General features: G+C 39.3%; 1 protein-coding gene across 12 annotated transcripts in view; it reads right to left on the reverse strand.

Moving 5' to 3' along the window:
• The window catches only part of NR3C2 (nuclear receptor subfamily 3 group C member 2), a 280828-nt gene that overhangs the window by 26721 nt on the left and 233726 nt on the right, over window positions 1–20381 (reverse strand). For 11 of the 12 annotated variants that reach the window (XM_073341308.2, XM_073341312.2, XM_073341313.2 and 8 more), the window contains 2 exons: window positions 13245–13580; window positions 12621–12765 (listed from right to left, as the gene is read on the reverse strand). In XM_073341308.2, the coding sequence (XP_073197409.1) occupies window positions 12621–12765; window positions 13245–13580 (481 nt within the window). Of the gene's footprint in view, window positions 1–12616; window positions 12766–13244; window positions 13581–20381 lie in introns of those variants that run through there. The other variant, XM_073341317.1, reaches the window with a different exon arrangement.

Here is a 20381-nt window from a genome sequence, read left to right on the forward strand (position 1 = left end):
CTACCTATTTAAAGTTGACCAGACTTTTCAAAAGCCTCTTAGGGTATGTCTACACTGCAACACCAAGTCTCAGAGCCTGGGTCAATTGACTTGCGCTCACAGGGCTACAAATAGCAGTGTAGATGTTCCTGCTCAGGCTGCAGCCTCAAACCTGGTAAGGAGGAAGGGTTTTGGAGCCCAGGCTCCAGTCCAGATATCTACACTGCTATTTTTAGCCTCACAGCACAAGTCCTGCAAGCCCAAGTCAATTGACCTGGGCTCTGAGATTTGGTGTCATGGGTTTGTCTTTGCAGGGTAGATGTACCTCTACTCTCCAGTTAGCTGCTCCACCCTCCGTTCCCTTAGTTGAAGATTAGAAGCTGTGAGGCTTATGATGCTACGTCCCAGCTCCCAGCCTCTGACACTCCATCCCCCTGGTGTGTCCTTTGGCAGGGCGGGGGGTGTTAGAACAGAACTAAGTCTAGGGTAGACTCTCTTCTGAGTTATTGTTTGGTTTGTGGTTAAAGTCCTGTGATCTGCGTTGGAACCAATTAAATGCTTAGTATTTGAAAGCATGAAAAGGGCAGCGTAGTGCTCCTCCCCAAGGTGTAATTAATACTCATTTAAACCCATCCCATGTGTCTGTCAGACATTTGCCTGTTTGGCCTAGTCAACACCAAAGAGTGTATTGAAACAGTTTGTACCTTTATTAGCATAAAAATGATCGGATTCTAAGCATACATATTGTTACAGTTGTTTTTTGTTTTGGGGTTGTTGGTTTTGGTTTTTTTTACATATTCTTTCTGGTTCTGTCATTGGTGTTTTTCTTTTATTGATGTATGTTTGCTTAAAGGAGAGGCATTTACTAGTTGCGATCTCGATTATTCATGATTGTTATTATTCATCTAGTCTCCTATCCACACTGTGCGCAGATACAGACTTATTTAGTTTACTTCCAGGAATTACTTGCAGATGATGTAACGTAGATAAGCTGAGGATAATGTTGCACAAAAAACTAGTTGCCAAATAGAGAAACAATGTGGGTAAGATAATATATTTTATTGGACCAATTTCTGTTGGTGAGAGAGATAAGCTCTCGAGATAGCTGGAGCAATTCTTCAGATCTGGGACAGGTACTGGATACAGTTTTTAAAGGATGCCTTTTTGTCGCTAAGTGCTTCTTTTACTTGGTTGTTTAGCCATGGTGGCACTTTTTTGGTCCTCTTACTAAGTTTTTTAATTTGGGGCATACATTTAATGTGAGTCTCTATTATGCTGTTTTTTAAAAGTTTCCATGCAGCTTGCAGGCTCTCTCACTTTTGTGACTGCACCTTTTAATTTCTGTTTAACTAGCTTCCTCATTTTTTACTCCTGGGGGAATTCTGCGTTATTGCGCAAACGCAGAATTAATGTCCCTCACAGATCCCTCCCCGTAGAATAATTGATTCTGACAGGAAGGCGAAGGGAAGCCACGAGAGGGGTAACATTGCATTTACACCTTTCACCTACCAGGGGCTGATGTGGCACCAGAAAAGAGGGCAGTTGGCGCTAGGGCCAGAGCAGCCAGTCGTGGAGAAGGAGGTAGAAGCTGCCTTCCTCACAGAGCCCTGTCCATGGGGCCAGGTGAGAAGGCAAAGGATATAGGGGTGATGGACAGAGCAGGGCACACAGGGTTGCTGGGGGGGGGGGAATCACACACTCTGGGGTTCAGAAGGTCTAGTCATGGGAGCATAGGAGTTATTGGGGTGACAACATTGAGCAAGTGGCTGAATGGGAGTGGGGTTGCAGGACCATATGGGGACATGTGCAGATATGTCTGGCTGAATGGGGTGTGGGGGTGCAGGGACACAGCGGGACAGGGACAGATGTGCCTGACTGAATGGGAGAGGCTAGAGGTCAGCCAGAACAATCCTGCACTCTGCCAAAAAAACCCTGTTCCATACTCTCCCACCCATACCCAAAAACCCTCCAGGTTCACTCCTTACCTCCTTCCCAGCAATTATTTCCCTCTCCCTTAGCTCCTCCATACCCCTGATTCCTCCCAGCCTTTGCACTGCTTCTGAGGGTGTGGGAAATATAATTCATTTAAACTACAACACAGAAATGTTACTCAAAAATTCTGTATTAATATGCCTAGTAAAGAATCTATTTGTCAAAACATTTCCTGAATCTTTTTTGTTGTCTGTATTGTTACAGACATACTTGTTGATGGGTGTTTTGAAATAAATTACTAAAATAACTGAAACTGGCATGATTATATTATGTTATTTTGACAAATAAAATACGCAGAATTTTAAAATACTTTGCGTAAAATTTTTAATCTTTTGCTATGGAATTCCCCCAGCAGTAATTTTGGGTAGTTCTGAAGTTAAATGCTACTGTGGTGGGCTTCTTTATTACTTTCCCCTCAGCTCCCACAAGGATGTTAAATTTAATTACATTCTGATCACTATAACCAAGAGGTTCAGCTATATTCACCTCTTGGACCAGATCCTGTGCTCTACTTAGGACCAAATCAAGAATTGCCTCTCCTTTTCTAGGTTCCAGCACGAGCTGCTCCAAGAAGCAGTCATTTATGGTTTGTAGAAACTTTATCTCTGCATCCTTTATCTCTGCATCCTGATGCATCCAATCAATATGGGGATAGTTGAAATCCCCACTATTGAGTTTTCTACTTTTATAGCTTCCCTAATCTTCCAGAGCATTTTACAATCCCCATCACCACCCCGGTCAGGAGGACAGTAGTACATTCCTACTGCCATATTCGTATTATTCAAATATGGAATTTCTATCCAAAGCAGAAACTAAACAATAAAGGCAGATCCTCTAGTCCAGGGGTCAGCAACCTTTCAGAAGTGGTGTGCCGAGTCTTCATCTATTCCCTCTAATTTAAGGTTTCGCGTGCCAGTAATACATTTTAAAGTTTTTAGAAGGTCTCTTTCGATAAGTCTATAATATATAACTAAACTATTGTTGTATGTAAAGTAAGTAAGGTTTTTAAAATGTTTAAGAAGCTTCATTTAAAATTAAATTAAAACGCAGAGCCCCCCAGACCGGTGGCCAGGACCCAGGCAGTGTGAGTGCCACTGAAAATCAGCTTGCGTGCCGCTTTTGGCACACGTGCCATAGGTTGCCTACCTCTGCTCTACTCTAAAAGTATTGAAAAAAAAGTATTTGGTCAACATTTGGAATTCCACCGTGGGTTACACATGCACACCAGGCACCCAGAGTCAGAGAATTTGAAAGTAGTGTCTGTTGGTCCAGGCAAGCACTCTGGCTCACCTCGTGCCTCCTACCAGGGCGATAAAGGGCAGAGTGGACTGATGGCCTCTTCAGTTCCTTCTCATAAGATAAGATCTGAACCAGCAGGGAAAGAGGGTGGGAAGTGGAATACAGATAGGGACCACAAATCTCAAAGAACCTCCAGTTACAGGTAAGTAACCTCCTCTTCTTTTTCGAGGGACGGTCCCTGCTGTATTCCACTGTGGGCAACTGACAAGAAGCACTTAAATAGGAGGAAGGAATGAGGATGGTAGAGTTGAGCAGAGAACTGCTATCCCAAAAAAGGCATCAGCAGCCAAGTCCTGCACCAGGGCATAATGTCTCGGAGGGGTATGTCCTGAAGAGGTGCTATGATTGTTGCAAGAGCTCTTGTGGAATGAGCTTCTACCCCTATAGGCGGAGGGAAGTTTGAGAGCTGATAGCAGAATAAAGCTATGAACTATTTACAGCTGAATTAATGCTGTTTTTCAGAACAGCAGCAGAGCTGAGGACACTAAAGTTTCGGACCCGGACCATGCAGCAGTGAGAAGGACCTGAAGAAGCAGTCAAATGAGAGAATTCAGAGGTGGGTTCAATGGTAGGGGTTGGGCTGCAAGGCCCAACCCTGAATATAGGTTATTTGGCATGGAGGCCATTTTACATTGTCTTGGGTCCAAGAAAATACCTGGTATTTTATAGGAGTTAGTCCCTCCACCCCCTCCCCCGCTTTTTAACTTTAAGTTATTAAAATTGCAGCTTTAAAATCCCTGCATATGTGTTTCATTCTCTTGCATGAATGAGTTCCAGTTTTTTCTTTCTTACAAATGATGCTGATGCAAGCAGGTACCTATTACTTTATTTTCCTTTTCCACCCCAGTCCCTTTACTGTAAAATTATTGGTTTGGCCACTTAAATGTAAATATTCGGAAGAAGCTGTCACCAGTCAGAACTTTTGTTTATAAACAAAGAAAATATTTAACACAAGCAAAGGAACCAACATGTGTATGTACAAACCTAAGTAAATACACGATCTTATTAGTGTAAGCTGTGTCCTCCCACCTCCCCCTACACACTGTATGCTGCTATCTCTGGTGGTGTTATAACTAAATTTAAACATTTTGGGTCAGGGACAATATCTTATTTATCTACAAAACACTCTGTTTGTATATGTGTATAAGCAACATATTAGTGTAATATATGCTTTTCTCCTAGTACTCTAAAATAACAACTTTGGTAATCTATGCAGTGCTTATAATGATAACAAGGTGCTATTTACAAAAAATGTAAACATAAATTGAACCAGTAGCCCACAAAGGTCTTAAATACAAGGCCAGATTTTCCAAGGTGTGCAGGGAAAAGTGCACAGCCAATTTTAGGTGTGCCTGAACTTCATATATGCAAAAGTGCAAGTGTGCTTTTAAAAATCTGGCCCATTACACTGTTATTACCAGGAATAAATTCATACCCAGATTGTGTGAATAAAGTAAACAACAACAAGCCCTCTAAGCTAAATGAATAGGCTTGGCATTGTACTTGAAGTTAAGTGAGTGAATTCTAAAAATTAGGGTTCTCTCCCGAGAAAGCCCTTCTGACAAACCTGGAGAATGAGCCCCAAGAACACACATTCACAGCGAATCACAGCTACCTTAAGGTCTCAGTTAAGTGCCCTCCCTGAAACCACATGCCTATCGGAGAAACTGGCAGCAGCCTATAGTTCTTTGGAAAACAAGAATTTCAGCTCCTAACCCTGTAACAGAAATTACCAAATGAATTGCTGGCTGCTGTTCCTCCTCTAGTTTTCAAGGAAATAGACATAAGATCAGCAACCTCTTGCTTGGCTCAAAAGAAGGTAAAATTCTTAAACTAGTTATTATTCTGAACCACTTGCGCATGGGATTGTGTTCACCAATCAAATGTCTGTTTCTATGCAAATAAAAAAGGAGTAGCAGGCAGCTGCTGAAGAGTTAGAATGCTTGTTAATTCCAGCTGCTGACTGCCAGTTGCCTTTTCTGCTACTATTTTAATGGAAATGGACATTGCTTGGGCAAAATGAAGATAAGTGCTTTAAAATAATGACTTTTACAATAGAATCATAGAATATCAGGGTTGGAAGGGACCCCAGAAGGTCATCTAGTCCAACCCCCTGCTCGAAGCAGGACCAATTCCCAGTTAAATCATCCCAGCCAGGGCTTTGTCAAGCCTGACCTTAAAAACCTCTAAGGAAGGAGATTCTACCACCTCCCTAGGTAACGCATTCCAGTGTTTCACCACCCTTATAGTGAAAAAGTTTTTCCTAATATCCAATCTAAACCTCCCCCACTGCAACTTGAGACCATTACTCCTCGTTCTGTCATCTGCTACCATTGAGAACAGTCTAGAGCCATCCTCTTTGGAACCCCCTTTCAGGTAGTTGAAAGCAGCTATCAAATCCCCCCTCATTCTTCTCTTCTGCAGACTAAACAATCCCAGTTCCCTCAGCCTCTCCTCATAAGTCATGTGTTCCAGACCCCTAATCATTTTTGTTGCCCTTCGCTGGACTCTCTCCAATTTATCCACATCCTTCTTGTAGTGTGGGGCCCAAAACTGGACACAGTACTCCAGATGAGGCCTCACCAATGTCGAATAGAGGGGAACGATCACGTCCCTCGATCTGCTCGCTATGCCCCTACTTATACATCCCAAAATGCCATTGGCCTTCTTGGCAACAAGGGCACACTGCTGACTCATATCCAGCTTCTCATCCACTGTCACCCCTAGGTCCTTTTCCGCAGAACTGCTGCCTAGCCATTCGGCCCCTAGTCTGTAGTGGTGCATTGGATTCTTTCGTCCTAAGTGCAGGACCCTGCACTTATCCTTATTGAACCTCATCAGATTTCTTTTGGCCCAATCCTCCAATTTGTCTAGGTCCTTCTGTATCCTATCCCTCCCCTCCAGCGTATCTACCACTCCTCCCAGTTTAGTATCATCCGCAAATTTTCTGAGAGAGTGCAATCTACACCATCCTCCAGATCATTTATGAAGATATTGAACAAAACCGGCCCCAGGACGACCCCTTCACGTTCAGGCTTCTGTTTTTATGAAAAGGAGGGGAAGCACAGCCCACTGTCAGCAACTGCTGGTGCAGTGGAAGGGCCAGCCAGAGTGGGACTGAGGTGTCCAGACTTTACACATGGCTAGCATTGCCAGCAGCACCAGTCTCTGTGAGTGGAAAGGAATGCTGTACCCTCTTCCAAAATAGTGGAGTTCCATATGGAAGGTGCTCTCCCAGGAAGTCTTCTGGAACAGCCAGCTAAAATTCCTGGGCTTTGTTGCAGCATAGCCCCTTCATATCCATGCAGCATGGGCTGTGACTTTAAGCCACGATCAGCCATGGACTATAGGAAAAAAAATACATTCCCCTGATTTTAAATGAATCTGTCTTCAATGTAGTACGGTTATACCACCATATTAATAATACATTAAGTTTCCCCCTGGAGAAGGTAAAGATATTTGTTCTACAGTGCTAAGAACTGCTAAGGATCACATCAATTTATATGTAACATCACATCACTTTCCATTTTTAAAGCATATTAAATCTGATAAAACTCACATTAGGATTCACATTAAAATAATTAAAATAATCCAATTATTTAAACCTAAAAATTTGTGATAATAAAAGCATACATATGACTAATAAAATCAAATGTCTGACATAAGTAACAATTAAGTATGCAGTTAATGGGAATCGAAGTAGAAGACATGAAAGCACTAATCTTCCCTTCAGTTTATATTCTACTATGGTAAAGGTTCCACATTAAAAATAAAATTACACAAATATTTTCTTCTTATCCAAACTTTTACTTTTGCAGTGCTACATTCAATAATAATAGAAATGTGCCCCTGAACATCACAATGCATACTGGCTCCCCTAGGGTATATAGTCAGTAAAACAGCATTTTGTATCCATTTACATGTCCATCACACAACTACACACAGTCTCCCAAAGTGGCAAAAGTACTGGTTACACTCTCCTGTTCAGTAGTCCCCATCACTCCAAACAGCCTCAAAGATAAGGAGGTTTTGCCTGGGCAGGCAGCGGAACGAAGACCCTTGGGCTGCCTTAAAGAGGGTCTTGCTTTTCCCTCCTCCCCATGGCAGCCCCTCAATCCTCACTCAAGCCGTGCCGGGGCTCTGTGCATACCCCTCTTCCGCCACCATTCCTATTTCTTTTCTTTCTGCCTAGGAGAGAAGTCATTTAATGTGTCAACATTTTAAACTCTACTGGGTAAATGGACAAAGATGATCTGGGGGAATCATCTGATAACTATTATGCTGGAAAGTGCTTGTGGCTGCCATCACCAGTTCTTTGATCTGTAGGCAGTTACAGACCTGGTTGAAGCTGCTGGCTCTGCTAACCAGAGGCCAAGGGCTCCATGTGTGCCCTCATTTTCCCCTTTCTGGTTTTTCCCCTGAAATCAGTAAGGTTTTCTGCTCATTGATGTCTAGAACATTCTGTGAAATTTGGAATCCAAATGCTGGCGGTGGCATTCAAAAGTTACTGCATTTACAGACAAACAGAAAGACAAACACAGAAATGTCTTCTAGTTGAGTGCAGGGCCTTGCTTTGCTTGACCAATAACTATTCTCGAAGACCATCCAGTGAAATAAAACCTACAGAGCAACTGCTGCTTGTTGCATTTTTATAGCAGTATCAGATATAAATCTGCAGGTTTCCTTTTTGTGTACTCCATGAGAATGACACTGGTTTTTGTACACTATACAAAACTAAATGCTTTGATACACTTATCTCAGAAAGCAAAGGAGTACTTGTGGCACCTTAGAGACTAACAAATTTATTTGAGCATAAGCTTTCGTGAGCTACAGCTCACTTCATCTCAGAAAGTGGCCTGAACTGATCTTTAAGGAAAGTAAAGAATTAACATGTATACAAATGTCACTGATAAAGCTGTGGATGTCCACACCCACTTCTCATTGCACCGACGGTTCAGATTTCATGAGCTCAAGTCCTCTCTTGACAGGAGATATATGCAAGCACATAAATATGGACAGAAACATGCTTGCTGATTTTCTAACAGATCAGTGATCACAGGTTTAGCCTTTTATTAGCAAAGTATGAATATTATCAAACTGATAACGAGAAGTGTCTAGACAATAAAGGAAAGAAAAGGGGACTTAATGACTATTAGATTTAAAAGATTACAAGATTGTCCTAAAATTAGACACTATTGGATTAATAGCTTGAAATCTAGACTAGTATCAGTACTGTCAGGGTTATATTCAACCCCATGCAAAATGCTGAATGGAATAGTAATTGTTTAAACACTTTGATAGACATTCAAAATCTAAGGAATCATCTTTTGTCCTCCAAAATATGTATAGTCAAAACATCTCTGGCGCTCTTAAATATGCGTCTTATTTAGTTGCATTTATCCTCCTTACTGTTACTATAGAAATCAGAATACCAGGAAGAATTATAGGCTTCAACATCTAAAGGTCACACAGAGGTAGTTGTATTCTTACAGCATGTTATGCAACACTAATCCTAATGGTCTCAGGTTCCACGAGTATTCTGTGAGAGGATGTTAGGGACGTAATAAAAAGACAATGTATGTTCTGTTTACTAAGAAAATATGTAAAATTAATAAAATTCAGATTTAAAATAAAATCATAGCTACAGTTAAATTCCTATTTACTAGCTTTTAATTTAAAAATTCTGAAGTTCCTTAGTATTGCCAAATCCTCTGCTCAGTCACATAATCTTGTCACTGTTAGTTCAAGAGCTACCTTGGCAGCTCCTGAAATCTGAAACAAGCTTTTCTGCATCACTCCACTTCATCTGCTCACTATCCATTTTCAAATCTCATCTGAAAAATGCTTCTAATTCCTCTCTTACTTCACTTTGCAATTGTGGGAGCCACAAAGCGTTTAGTACAAAGGATGCTATACAAAATTAAGTTATAGTTTATTGAAATTTAGTGTTCTGCTTTAGATTGAGGCCTGAGCTTTGTTTATGGAAATGAATGTATTGTTTTTTATATGGACAAGAGTTAAATTTATATAATGCAAAAATATTTCACAACCACTCAGAACAATGGCTAACAGTGTGATATACTGTCTGAAGCCAAAGACTAAAGGGATTACTACTCACTAGAAATAATTTTTATTTATTTATTGGAGATGTTCCCCTCTGCCCCGAGTAGGTGTGCTCTCAGAATGGCTACCAGATTGGGCCCTGCAGGTGAGATAGGGGGTGGAATGCATATTTCAAGAATGCTGCTGGGGCATACCGTGAGCTAGGGTGCCAAGCAGCTCAGCAGCGTCAGGCTGACTCCCTTTGTGGATCTAGCCCCTAAGTCACTTGGGTGCTTTTGAAAATGTGACCTCTCGTCTATGGTGGGAAAATGCATCATAATAGCTTCACTACTCGTAAGTACTATGGCCAGCTGAAAGGCATGCTACTGATACTGCACCGCACGCATCATTTATTCTCTCTACATATTACAAATACAATGATTTCCATTTAAGTCAACATTTACCAATAGTAACCACTAAGCTGTACCACATATAGCACAATCTTTCACTAGATTTACAGTGGAAAATAATTCTGATGAAGTAATGTTCTATAAATATTCACTTTTAATGGTGACCCCTGTGCTGTGTAATATACACATTCAAGCAGTGTACATGTAGTATATATGCACACACATGAACAAAATATATAGCATTGGTTTAATTAATACCAATTTTAACGTTTTTAGGAATTTCCACAATACATTAAGAGACATAGTTGAAAAGCATTTTATCTTCATTTTATCACTCGGCTTACATCTTGTTCTCTAAGCACAGTCAAAGAGGTGGAATATGTGCATAATTCATAAAGACAAATGGTGCATTTATTCAGGCATGCACCAGAGGCAGATGAAGGTGGGCAAATATTTCTAGTCCTGCGTAACCCTAACATGGAAATCAAATCAAATATAGGCATGGAGGGGCTTGTGGAATATATTTTTCATGATTAAAGGATGTACTTAACAGATAAATAACGGAGATTCTCATTGACTAATCATTTCTTGTAAGCCAGCCATCAGAGTAATAAGAAATGAGTCACAGAAAACAGTCACCATATCACATCATTTCCAACATTTTTAGATGTAGAACTTCCTTTTGCTCACAGTATTTAAGAAAAAAGTGAAAAGATAATATGCTGAATGTCAAAGAAAACAATTTGTTAAAAACTAACAATAAATTTATTATATTAGTTATTTTACCTTATATCGAACAAAAATGCATTTGTGTGTATATAATCCTATACCTTGTTCCTCACTAACTCATGCATCTTATACACTTTCTGGGATTGACACCACCTCCTTTTTATTCAGTTATATTCATTTAATTATTTGTTATTAATTGTTCATCAAAACAAAGTGTCCCGTCCCCCCCCAATGCAGGATAGGTCAACGTCTAAGGACCCGCCTAGCTGTGTGTCCTACTGGACAGAGCACGATCTTGGTAGTCAACAAACCTGGATTCCATTCCCAGAGATAGGGCTCGGTGACCTTGGGAAAGTCACTTCACTGCCCTGTGCCTAAGTTTCCCTTCTGTAAAATGGGGACAATGATAGTTTTGTAAAGCACTTAGAGATCTACTGATGAAAAGGGCTATATTAGAGCTGGGTATTATATTATTTCTTCATTTCTTGTGCAAGGACTGCCACTTAGCCAGTCGGTCCCCAGCCTGTAGCAGTGCATGGATTCTTCCATTCTAAGTGCAGGATTCTGCACTTGTCCTTGTTGAACCTCATCAGTTTTCTTTTTGGCCCAAACCTCCAATTTGTCTAGGTCACTAGGGACCCTATCCCTACCCTCCAGCATATCTACTTCTCCCCCCAGCTTAGTGTCATCCGTGAACTTGCTGTGTGTGCAATCCATCCCATCATTCAGATAATTAATGAAGATGTTGAACAAAACTGGTCCCAGGACTGACCCCCTGGGGCACTCTGCTTAATACCGACTGCCAACTAGATATCGAGTTATTGATCACTACCTGTTGAGCCCAATGATATAGCCAGCTTTCTATCCACCTTATAAACCATTCATCCAATCCATACTTTTGAGCAACTGCTAGAGTTTGATGCTAATTTTACTATTACTTCCCACTGTAAAATGCAAGTACATTTTTGTTTGCAGGTGGGATTCATTTCTACTAATATAAGTTTTGAATTCCCTATTCAATTTCTTCAGCACACAGGCTGAAAATACATTTCTAACCACATTCTCATTGACTAACGCCTTCTCCTTAGTCAAACCTGTTTTGACAACGTTTACCATTATGGGACTGGGTCCAAAGCCTTTTGAAGTAAATGGAAAGACTCTCATTGACTTTAATGGGCTTTGGATCAGGCTGATGATGCCAAAACAGAGCAATAATTAATAAGTACATAAAATGTTAATTGTCTGCACAGTGGCATATGCAGAAATACACCAATAACATTTTGCAGCACACTCTCCAAGATAAATGGTTCAGAATGGTTTAGTGAACTGAGTTGGAAGCTTCTATTTTTTGTCCATTCTTTTCCTGTTTTTTTTTCCCTCATCACTCCTCCTGTTCTATTGGTTGTTCCTCTTTCATACTTTTAGAAAGAGCTCTCTTCTGGAATGAACATGTGATGCTATCCCAATTTGACTGGTTATTTTTATTTCCTGACCCTACCATTCTGAATAAACAAACACAAATTACATCACTAATTCAGCAAGTAAACAGCACTAAAATATTAACTTAAAATAGGAAGGAATACACATGCTTGGAAGGAATAATTCCTTCAGTGTTTTTTTGTTTTTTTTTTTGCATCATACACCTAGGAATGTTTCGTTATAGAAAAACATTTTGACTTCTTTCATGACTGCAAAGAAGGGCAATTATGATGGTCATGAAAACACATTGAGCAGCTGTATACTGTTAACAAAAGAACCATTATCTGAATCTGCTTAGAAAAACTTGCAATTTAAACATTCACATTTTCTGGAAATTAGATATTCTTTCAAGCTATAGTAGATACCAAAAGAGACTGTTTTCTATTAATCTGGGTTATATATCAGTCATATTTCAAAGCCAACATAACATCCTTGTTTTGGGAACATTTCTACATGCACTTGCATACACAAAGAAAATTGGAAGGAATATAATAATAATAATAATATAATATAATAATTGGAAGGAAGGTAATATAGCTTTGTTGAAAGTTTTCACTTGCTCAACTTTCTGTATCTAATTTCAAATTGGGATTAGCAGAATTTTTCATAATCCTTGTATATATTTAAAAATATTACAATATCTGAACTCTATCCATCTTACTTTGAAAAGGCCAATTAATAGATACTTACTCATTGAAGACCAGGTCTGGAGCAAAATAGAGGAATTGGCTGTTTGTATGTTTGTATGATCTCCAGCTCAAGGCAAATGATGATAGACACATCCATGAGTACTGGATTAGAGTAATTTGGTCCTCGAGAGGCAAGTTTCTAAATCCTGAAAAACAAAATGATTAATCACAAACTACAATCAACATTCAGGTGCAATGTAATATGAAGCACCTTAAGCTCAAACTGGAAAAAAAGCTCACCTTTCCCTAACAGTTTATATTTCTCCAAAATATTCAATGAAACAATTATAGCACTGAAACCTATTCTTAGTCTGCACATTTTAAACAATACAGTCCCAAGCAGAACTTAGTTCTAGCAACCCAACATTTATTTTATTTAGGTGGTTATTACTAATACCAACAAGACTTTAAAGTTTTAATTTGCAATCAGAAACACAAGAAACAGTCATTACATTAATGATGCGATACAATATTTATCACCTCCTCCCCTGCAAAAATATCATATTATCTATCTTTAAAATGTATGAAAGAAGATTAATTTTACCTAGACCTGTTGGGCAAATGGCATATTAAGCCACAAATCCTATTTTCAAAAGAAAACACATACAATAAAATACATTCCTACCTGGAAGTATCTTTGCCCACTTCACCACCTGAACCATCTGCTTGCCAGCAAGGCGGTTTAAAGTGGAAAGCAGGTGCTCTGCTGTATCTGGTTTTGAATTATCATATCCTGCATACACTATTTCAGGCTCAATGCTTTCAAGGACCGTAGTGGGTGAAGGAGCAAGTGCTGGTGAAATAGCAGACAGGTGAGGAACGAGTGCTGTGTTTACAGATGGCTCTTTTACTGGAGCAATATATGTAGTCCCTTCCTCTGGGCTTTGGGGTGGCGGCTGTTGCTGTTGTTGCTGTTCCTCATGCATCCCTTTCAATTTTCCCAACTTTTTGGACTTTCGGGCTGAAAAGAAGAACAAGACAATAACAGAAATCTGATACAACCTTTACTTGATGGAGGCATAACAAAGATCATTTCAGTTCTTTAAAATATAAAAATAATATGGAAACCATTTTTACCCAATAGCAAGCATGATGATTTCAGAACACAGTCAACAACGGAACATGGGCCAGGAGAAAAATATATAAGCAGATTCCTACCCACTTAAATCCAGGATATACCAATAAACCTAAATGTCATCTCTATCGCTAAAATGTTCTTCGAAGACACACCCCTTCCCCTCCCCCCCCAATGCAAATAAATTAACAAAAATCAAGTAAGGCTTACCTCTCTTACTTTATAATAATTCTCTTACAACCATGAATCGTTTTTGTTGTTCCCTGTTGTAGCATTTCAATAGTAAAATAATAATGTCTGCTAATTTATTGTTCATGCTTCTGTAAATATACCCGGTTTCCTAGTTACCTTTTTCAATTTACATGAAACGTAAAAATGGTTTTGATTTCTTTTGTAGGTTTTTATCTTAATCATCTATCACCCATACATTTTTTCTTCATGGTCTCTAGTCTCATATTGCATTTGGTAATCAAGATAATTATTTCTGGCCCCTAATCTTATTATTTTCCATTTCTCTACACTGATCACAAGTCACTTATCAACCTATTAGTATAATCTAGTCAAACCACTTTGTCATTGTAATTCTTTTTTTCGACCCTAGTACTGTCTCATCTCACGACTCAGTCTTCTCTTCTGGCTACTTTTGAAATTACACTATGACCATATATAGCCAGTTAAACAAAAAATCCTGAGACTGAGAAGTGTAAAACTTCTCTCTCTCTGCTGTTAATTCACTTCTCCCCACTTCCTGCCGTTAAGCCAATTTTTACATATTTCAGTTATAGTACTGCTTTATTAGAGTGACCTTGACCATACTGAAATTTCATTTTTAAACAGCAAATCCTGTCCTTCCTACTCTCCTCTGGTACATATTCTCAGTCGGAAGATAGCAACAGCAACATGTTTCCACTATGAAAGGATGCAGGTTGCAGAGAGCAGTGCTCCGTATTCTCCATTTACATAATGTAAAGAGGCTGACAGTTCTGTAAATATGAGGAACAATCAGCTACATTTCCCCTTCCCTTGCACAGGGGAACAACTACCACAAAGCTCCACCAGCTGCAAGACTGCAGAATAGCTCTGCTGGTGGTTCACTGCAGGGTAAGAGAGGGAGATTCCTTTCTCCCTCCATCTGCTGCAGAAACCTCATTTTCTTCATTACTTGGACTTTCACAGGGTACAGGATTTGGCTCAGAGTGAAGTAAAATTAATCAAACTTCTACCTTAGGAATTTCCAGAGCATATATTACCGCATTATCTAAGCATAGGGAATAAAGGATCCAGATTATGTCAACATATTACATTGTATAGACTGTGATTCCTGTTAAAAGGTCTGTTAAATCAATAAGTTCAATATTGGGGTGGGGGGTGGCTCTCAAGGGAGAACTTAGATGAATCTCCCAACTTGCAGTGGATCATGAATTGATTCTGTCAACAGCTTCTGTATTAAAGACGAAATGCCATTACTGTGTAGATATCCAAGAAGTAGGGAGAGGTGAAAGAGCATAAAAAGCACCTTTTCCCCACATGAGCAGCAGGAAAGCATCTCTTCTGAATTCTCAAGGCAGTGGAACAAAAAAAAAAAAAACCTGGAAATTTCCCACAAAATGAAATTTGCTTTTTTTGTTTGTTTGTTTCTGGTCGATCAGAACATTTTATTTTGATAAAAGCCCAGACCTGAAAAAAAGTTATTTTACAAACTTAAGTGGGAGTCTTTCCCCATCATTCCTACCTTTTGTAGGAACATTCCTCAAACCTCCAAAATTCCATGATGGTCTGGTGGGGGGAGGAAAAGGGAGGGGGGGGGTCCTGGCACATCTGGGCCAAACATTTATTTTTTAAAAGCCACAATTTCCATATGTGGTGTTGCGTTGGACTCCACAACCCATGCATCCTACTTCATATCTGGAGGTTAGTATGTCAGCCTGAAACATCCAACTGGTCCCTAGATGCCCAGGAGTGAGCCGATTACAAAAGTCCCTGCAGCTCCCATTGGCCGGGAACAGTGAACCGCAACCTCTGGGAGCTGTGGGGGGCCACGTCAACGGACGGCCAACGTCAGCAAAACATCTCACAGCCCGCAATCAGATTACCCTAATGGGCCGCATGCAGCCCGCTGGCCGCAGGTTGCCCACCACTGCCTTAGAATCTAGGATATTTCCCAAATTAGGGAGATGAGCCCACAGTTTATTTGGGGGGGAGGTGCAAAAGTGCTACCCTGACATGACTAGGGATCAATTAAGAGCAACTTCGCTCACTCTCATAGGCTTTAAGATGGGAAGGGACAGTACAGGCCAATGTTTAGCCCTACACTACAGTGAATTCAATCTCTTTGCCTGCTATAGGACTTGGAGATAGAGGTTCATAGATTTCAGGGCCAAAGGGACCATTATGATAATCTAGTGTCTGACCTCCTGTCTGACATAGGCCAAAGAACTCTGTCTCCAGGTAAACACAACAAAAAACAAACCACCATAATAAACTGACAATTGAAAGACTGTCAAAGGCACTGCATTTGTAGCTGAAAACACTCCAATACACTTCCCTTAACATCAGGATGGACTGCATTGAGATACTGTACACATTATTTTAAAACAGAATATGTGATGAAGATAGAAAACTGAAACAAAGGAATAAGAAGATCAAAATGAATAGGATCTGACTAAATATTGGCAATTCTTTCCACATAACATCCCTAAGATACAACTTTTCTTACCCATCCACAGAGCTAAAACTCTTCTCTAAGTTCTCACCATCTCACACCTTTTCTCTGGCCTTGACAAATGCAATCTCACCCTGCAGAGCCATTAAAAATGCTGCTACTAAGATCATTATCCTAGCCCACTGCTTTAAGCATGTTACCTCTGTCATTGCCTCCTTCCACTGGCTACCCCTTCTTTATCACATCAAACGTAAGATGTTTGTGTTGTAACATTCACTTTCAAGACTCTTCTGTGCCTATCCCTACCTTAACTATCATCTCTTATTCACTATCAATATATTGATTCCTGCTTCCGATCAACCCATGATGCCAGCCTATATCACTCATTTGTTAAATTTTCAAAACAAGAACTTTTGTGCTTTCTTCCATGCTGTCCCTCATACTTGAAAGGAGTTCTCCATAAACATCTACAAAGCCACTTCATTATTCTCCTCAAAAACCTCCTTAAAACTCTTTTTCCATGATGGCTACAAAAACAGGCTGCTGGTATGCTTAGACCACTATCATGCTGACCAATACTATTTATTTTTTTGTACTCACCTGTCTGTCTGTAACCATCTGTTGTCGCTCATCTTGTATTTAGATTGCAAGCTCTTTGGGGCACAGATCATCTTTATGTTTTGTGTTTGCACAGTGCCTAGCACAATGGGGGCCTGGGTCATGATGACTGTGCCTCCTAGGCACTATGGTAATAAAATAATATAAAATGCAAGGCCTTCAAGAAACTGGGCCCAACCCTACTGTTAGATCTAGTCCTGAGAGTAGTTTTATTGAAGTCAATAGGATTAGTCACAAGTTCAACAGTGAGCACTATACCCGATAGCAAGTGCATGTTCAGCTCCATTCATGTGACCATTGCAAAACATCCATGTACTCTGCTCCATAAAAAAGTTGCATCCCATTGTTTTTTTCTGTAGAATATCTTTGTACTTTTAGTCCTTACTTATTTCTCTGTAGGTCTGTCTACACAGCAAATCGGACGTGCAGCTGCAGCTTGGCTAGGCAAACCCGCAGTAGCTTTCAGCACGTTAAAACAGCAGTGAAGACACGGCAGCACAGATTAGCAACATAAGTACGTACCCAGGGTTCTGGACAGGCTTGTACAGCACGCACTGGAGCCCGCACCACTGCATCTAGATTAAAGCTAGCATGGGTGTACCTTGCTGCAATCACATGTATATGCCTACCAGAGCTGCAATCTTAGGGATGTTATGCAGAAACTGCAGTGTTAACATAACCATGAGACGCCCACAGGTGTGCAAACCAGAGGGAAATTTTTATAAAAGGAAAAAAATGTAACTAACTATGTATCAGTATTAATCAAAAGCTGCCTGTCATAATTTAGAATTCAATTATTCAAGCAGCCACATGTATAATAGATTGGGAAACTTTATGAAGTGCAAAAACTTAGTCAAATCATTTAGGCCCAATGCCTCTGAGTGGAAGTACAACTGGAGCAGTAAATCCTTTAGTACACTAGTAATGTCCCTCTACGGATGTGGTGACATTAGTATGTCAGTCTGGGACTATCACCAAATTAGATTTTTCAAAAGTAATTGTAATAATCTGATCAAACATTTATGAAGAAAAAAATGGAAAAAAGTAAAATGGGAGACAAGTTTTCTAAAAATAGCCTTATTTATGTATTGCTCACTAGTGTTTAATTCACCGTATCAGTGATTTTTCTATTCTGAAAAATATTCATATTCTCTCTTAATTTACCATATCTTCACTTTACCATAAAAGATGCTCCTACTCCTACATTTCAAGCAGCTCTACAGTACTGTTTAACAGATTATAGTTATTGCTCCATTTTAGTGTTACTACTTGCTTCTTTTTCTTTTTTTTAAATCTTAACCATAATACATTTTCTAATTTCTTTTTGAAAAGGTATACATATGCAACTGATCCAAAACTTTGTTAAACTACACACAACCAGTGCAAATAAAAATAAAATGCCACTGCCTAGTTTAGAACTGTGATGATTAAATGTTCCATGAATCCCATCCGCTAGTCTAACAATCCCAGACCTGATCAAATAACATAAAAATAATATAAAACATGAGGTACATTAAATGGAAAAATAATGTTCTGTGGCTAACTTTGTAGCAGGCACCAAAGAGCAGCAGCACCTTTAGCACTTTTGTCAGCCAGCTAGAGGACATCCATTAGAATAAACCCTACTCGTTTTACTCACAGAGGCATGCCTACTGGTGGCACACAGCCTCTCTTTGAACTTCGTTCCCTATGTGCCTCTGAATGAAATAATTTGGTATCCAGTAGGAGCCCCTATAAAGCAGCAGCTGATCTTACGCTTTGGTAAATATACTTACTCTTTTCCCCACTCCCAATAAACAATGAGTTTCAAACTGGCAATGTTCACAAGCTTATTAAACTTACTGTAAAGTAAGTGAAAATTGATTTGCTCCTTATTGAATGCAGTTATATGTACAGTACTGCACATAGAGGTGGGATCACTATGACTATTAAGTTATTTTAGCAAGCCAAAGCTGAACTAGCACTTTTTGCAACCAAATGTATCCCAAGAGCAGAGCTAGGATGTCCACGTTCAGCAAAATACTTGATAATGAGTTAACAGTGACATGCATCACTGAAAAATGTTAAAAATAGGCCTGAAGGAATAAAAAAGGATCAAATATCACTGCTTATTTTTATTATTCATTTATGTTTTTCAAGCTCCATGTTTTATTTCCATTAGCACAATGAGTCTAAGAACAAGAATTTTATGCGTCTTTCATGTGTGCAGAAGCAGAAACTATATTTTCATCTGGGATCATGCCAGAATGCTAACTGAACTGGTTTGGTAGTTCCCACAAAAATCTAGCAGCTTTGCTAAACTGACAGCCCATTTAACCAAGATATAAATCCTCTGATTTTTCTCTCCATGTATTTTTGTGTTTATTTTTCGTTTTCTTCCATGACAATATCACAAAAAGTGTGTTTCAATTTCATTTTCTTCCGTTATACCATCAAAACGAATCTGAGAAAAATATTACTGCTTTATAGTCATGTTTACAGTGAAAATAACTGTGTTTTTCATTTGGTTTCATGCCAGGACTCTAGCTCAACTGGTTTGGTAATTCCCACAGAAACCAGCAGCCAACTACAGAAGATTCTGAGAACCTCTGAGAAGTAACTACGCTGATCTTAATTTTTTTTAAGGTGTGTTTCACACTTCTTCTTTAATTGGACTACCAAATGTAAAGCTAATAAAGACAACTCAATATTGGAGAGAAAATATATTTCATAGCTCCTTCCTGTACCCCACAATGTCATAAAACTTAACATAGCCACAAGGCAGATCAGCAGGAATTCTGAATAAAGATAACTGCTAATCAAAAGCTCAAATCCTATAATTATTTTCTTTAGAAACATGTGCGTAATTCATATCAAGAAATTCAGCATCTGTATTCTAAGAGTGATTGGACACTTATGTGAATAATAGGAATATCAAAAGCTATAATAGTCTATGCAAAAAAAAAGTTTTGGAAAGGACGTAAAACCTCATGTTCTAGGGCTTAAGCCAATCTCTAACTATTAAGTGTTAGGACAAGATTTTCATAATTCTGATCCTGTACCGCAGTTCCTAAATTCTTATATTCTTAAGGCTTTCTGAAACAGATTAAGAAAGGGGAAGTGTGGTGAAAGATGCCTTGCAAATGGCTCTGGCTTTAACATCTTGAATGTTTTACAAAGGTTTTTTGTTAGATCAGTATTTGTAGATGTCTAATATTCTTAGGTACCAGAATGCAAAATATAAAATAAAATACGAGGGGAAGACGTGGAAAATCATATAATGTTGACTTTTCTAAGCTACAGACAGCAGTACAGCAACAGGAATCCACAGCTCTTGTTGAAAAAGAGGATAATATGCAGAAGTATTGCTGCAGTACACAATAACATTTATATTCTACAATACTAGTCTTCTCTGAAGTGGAGAAACA

Source organism: Lepidochelys kempii, chromosome 4, assembly GCF_965140285.1.
Source record: "Lepidochelys kempii isolate rLepKem1 chromosome 4, rLepKem1.hap1, whole genome shotgun sequence".
Classification (NCBI taxonomy): Eukaryota; Metazoa; Chordata; order Testudines; family Cheloniidae; genus Lepidochelys; species Lepidochelys kempii.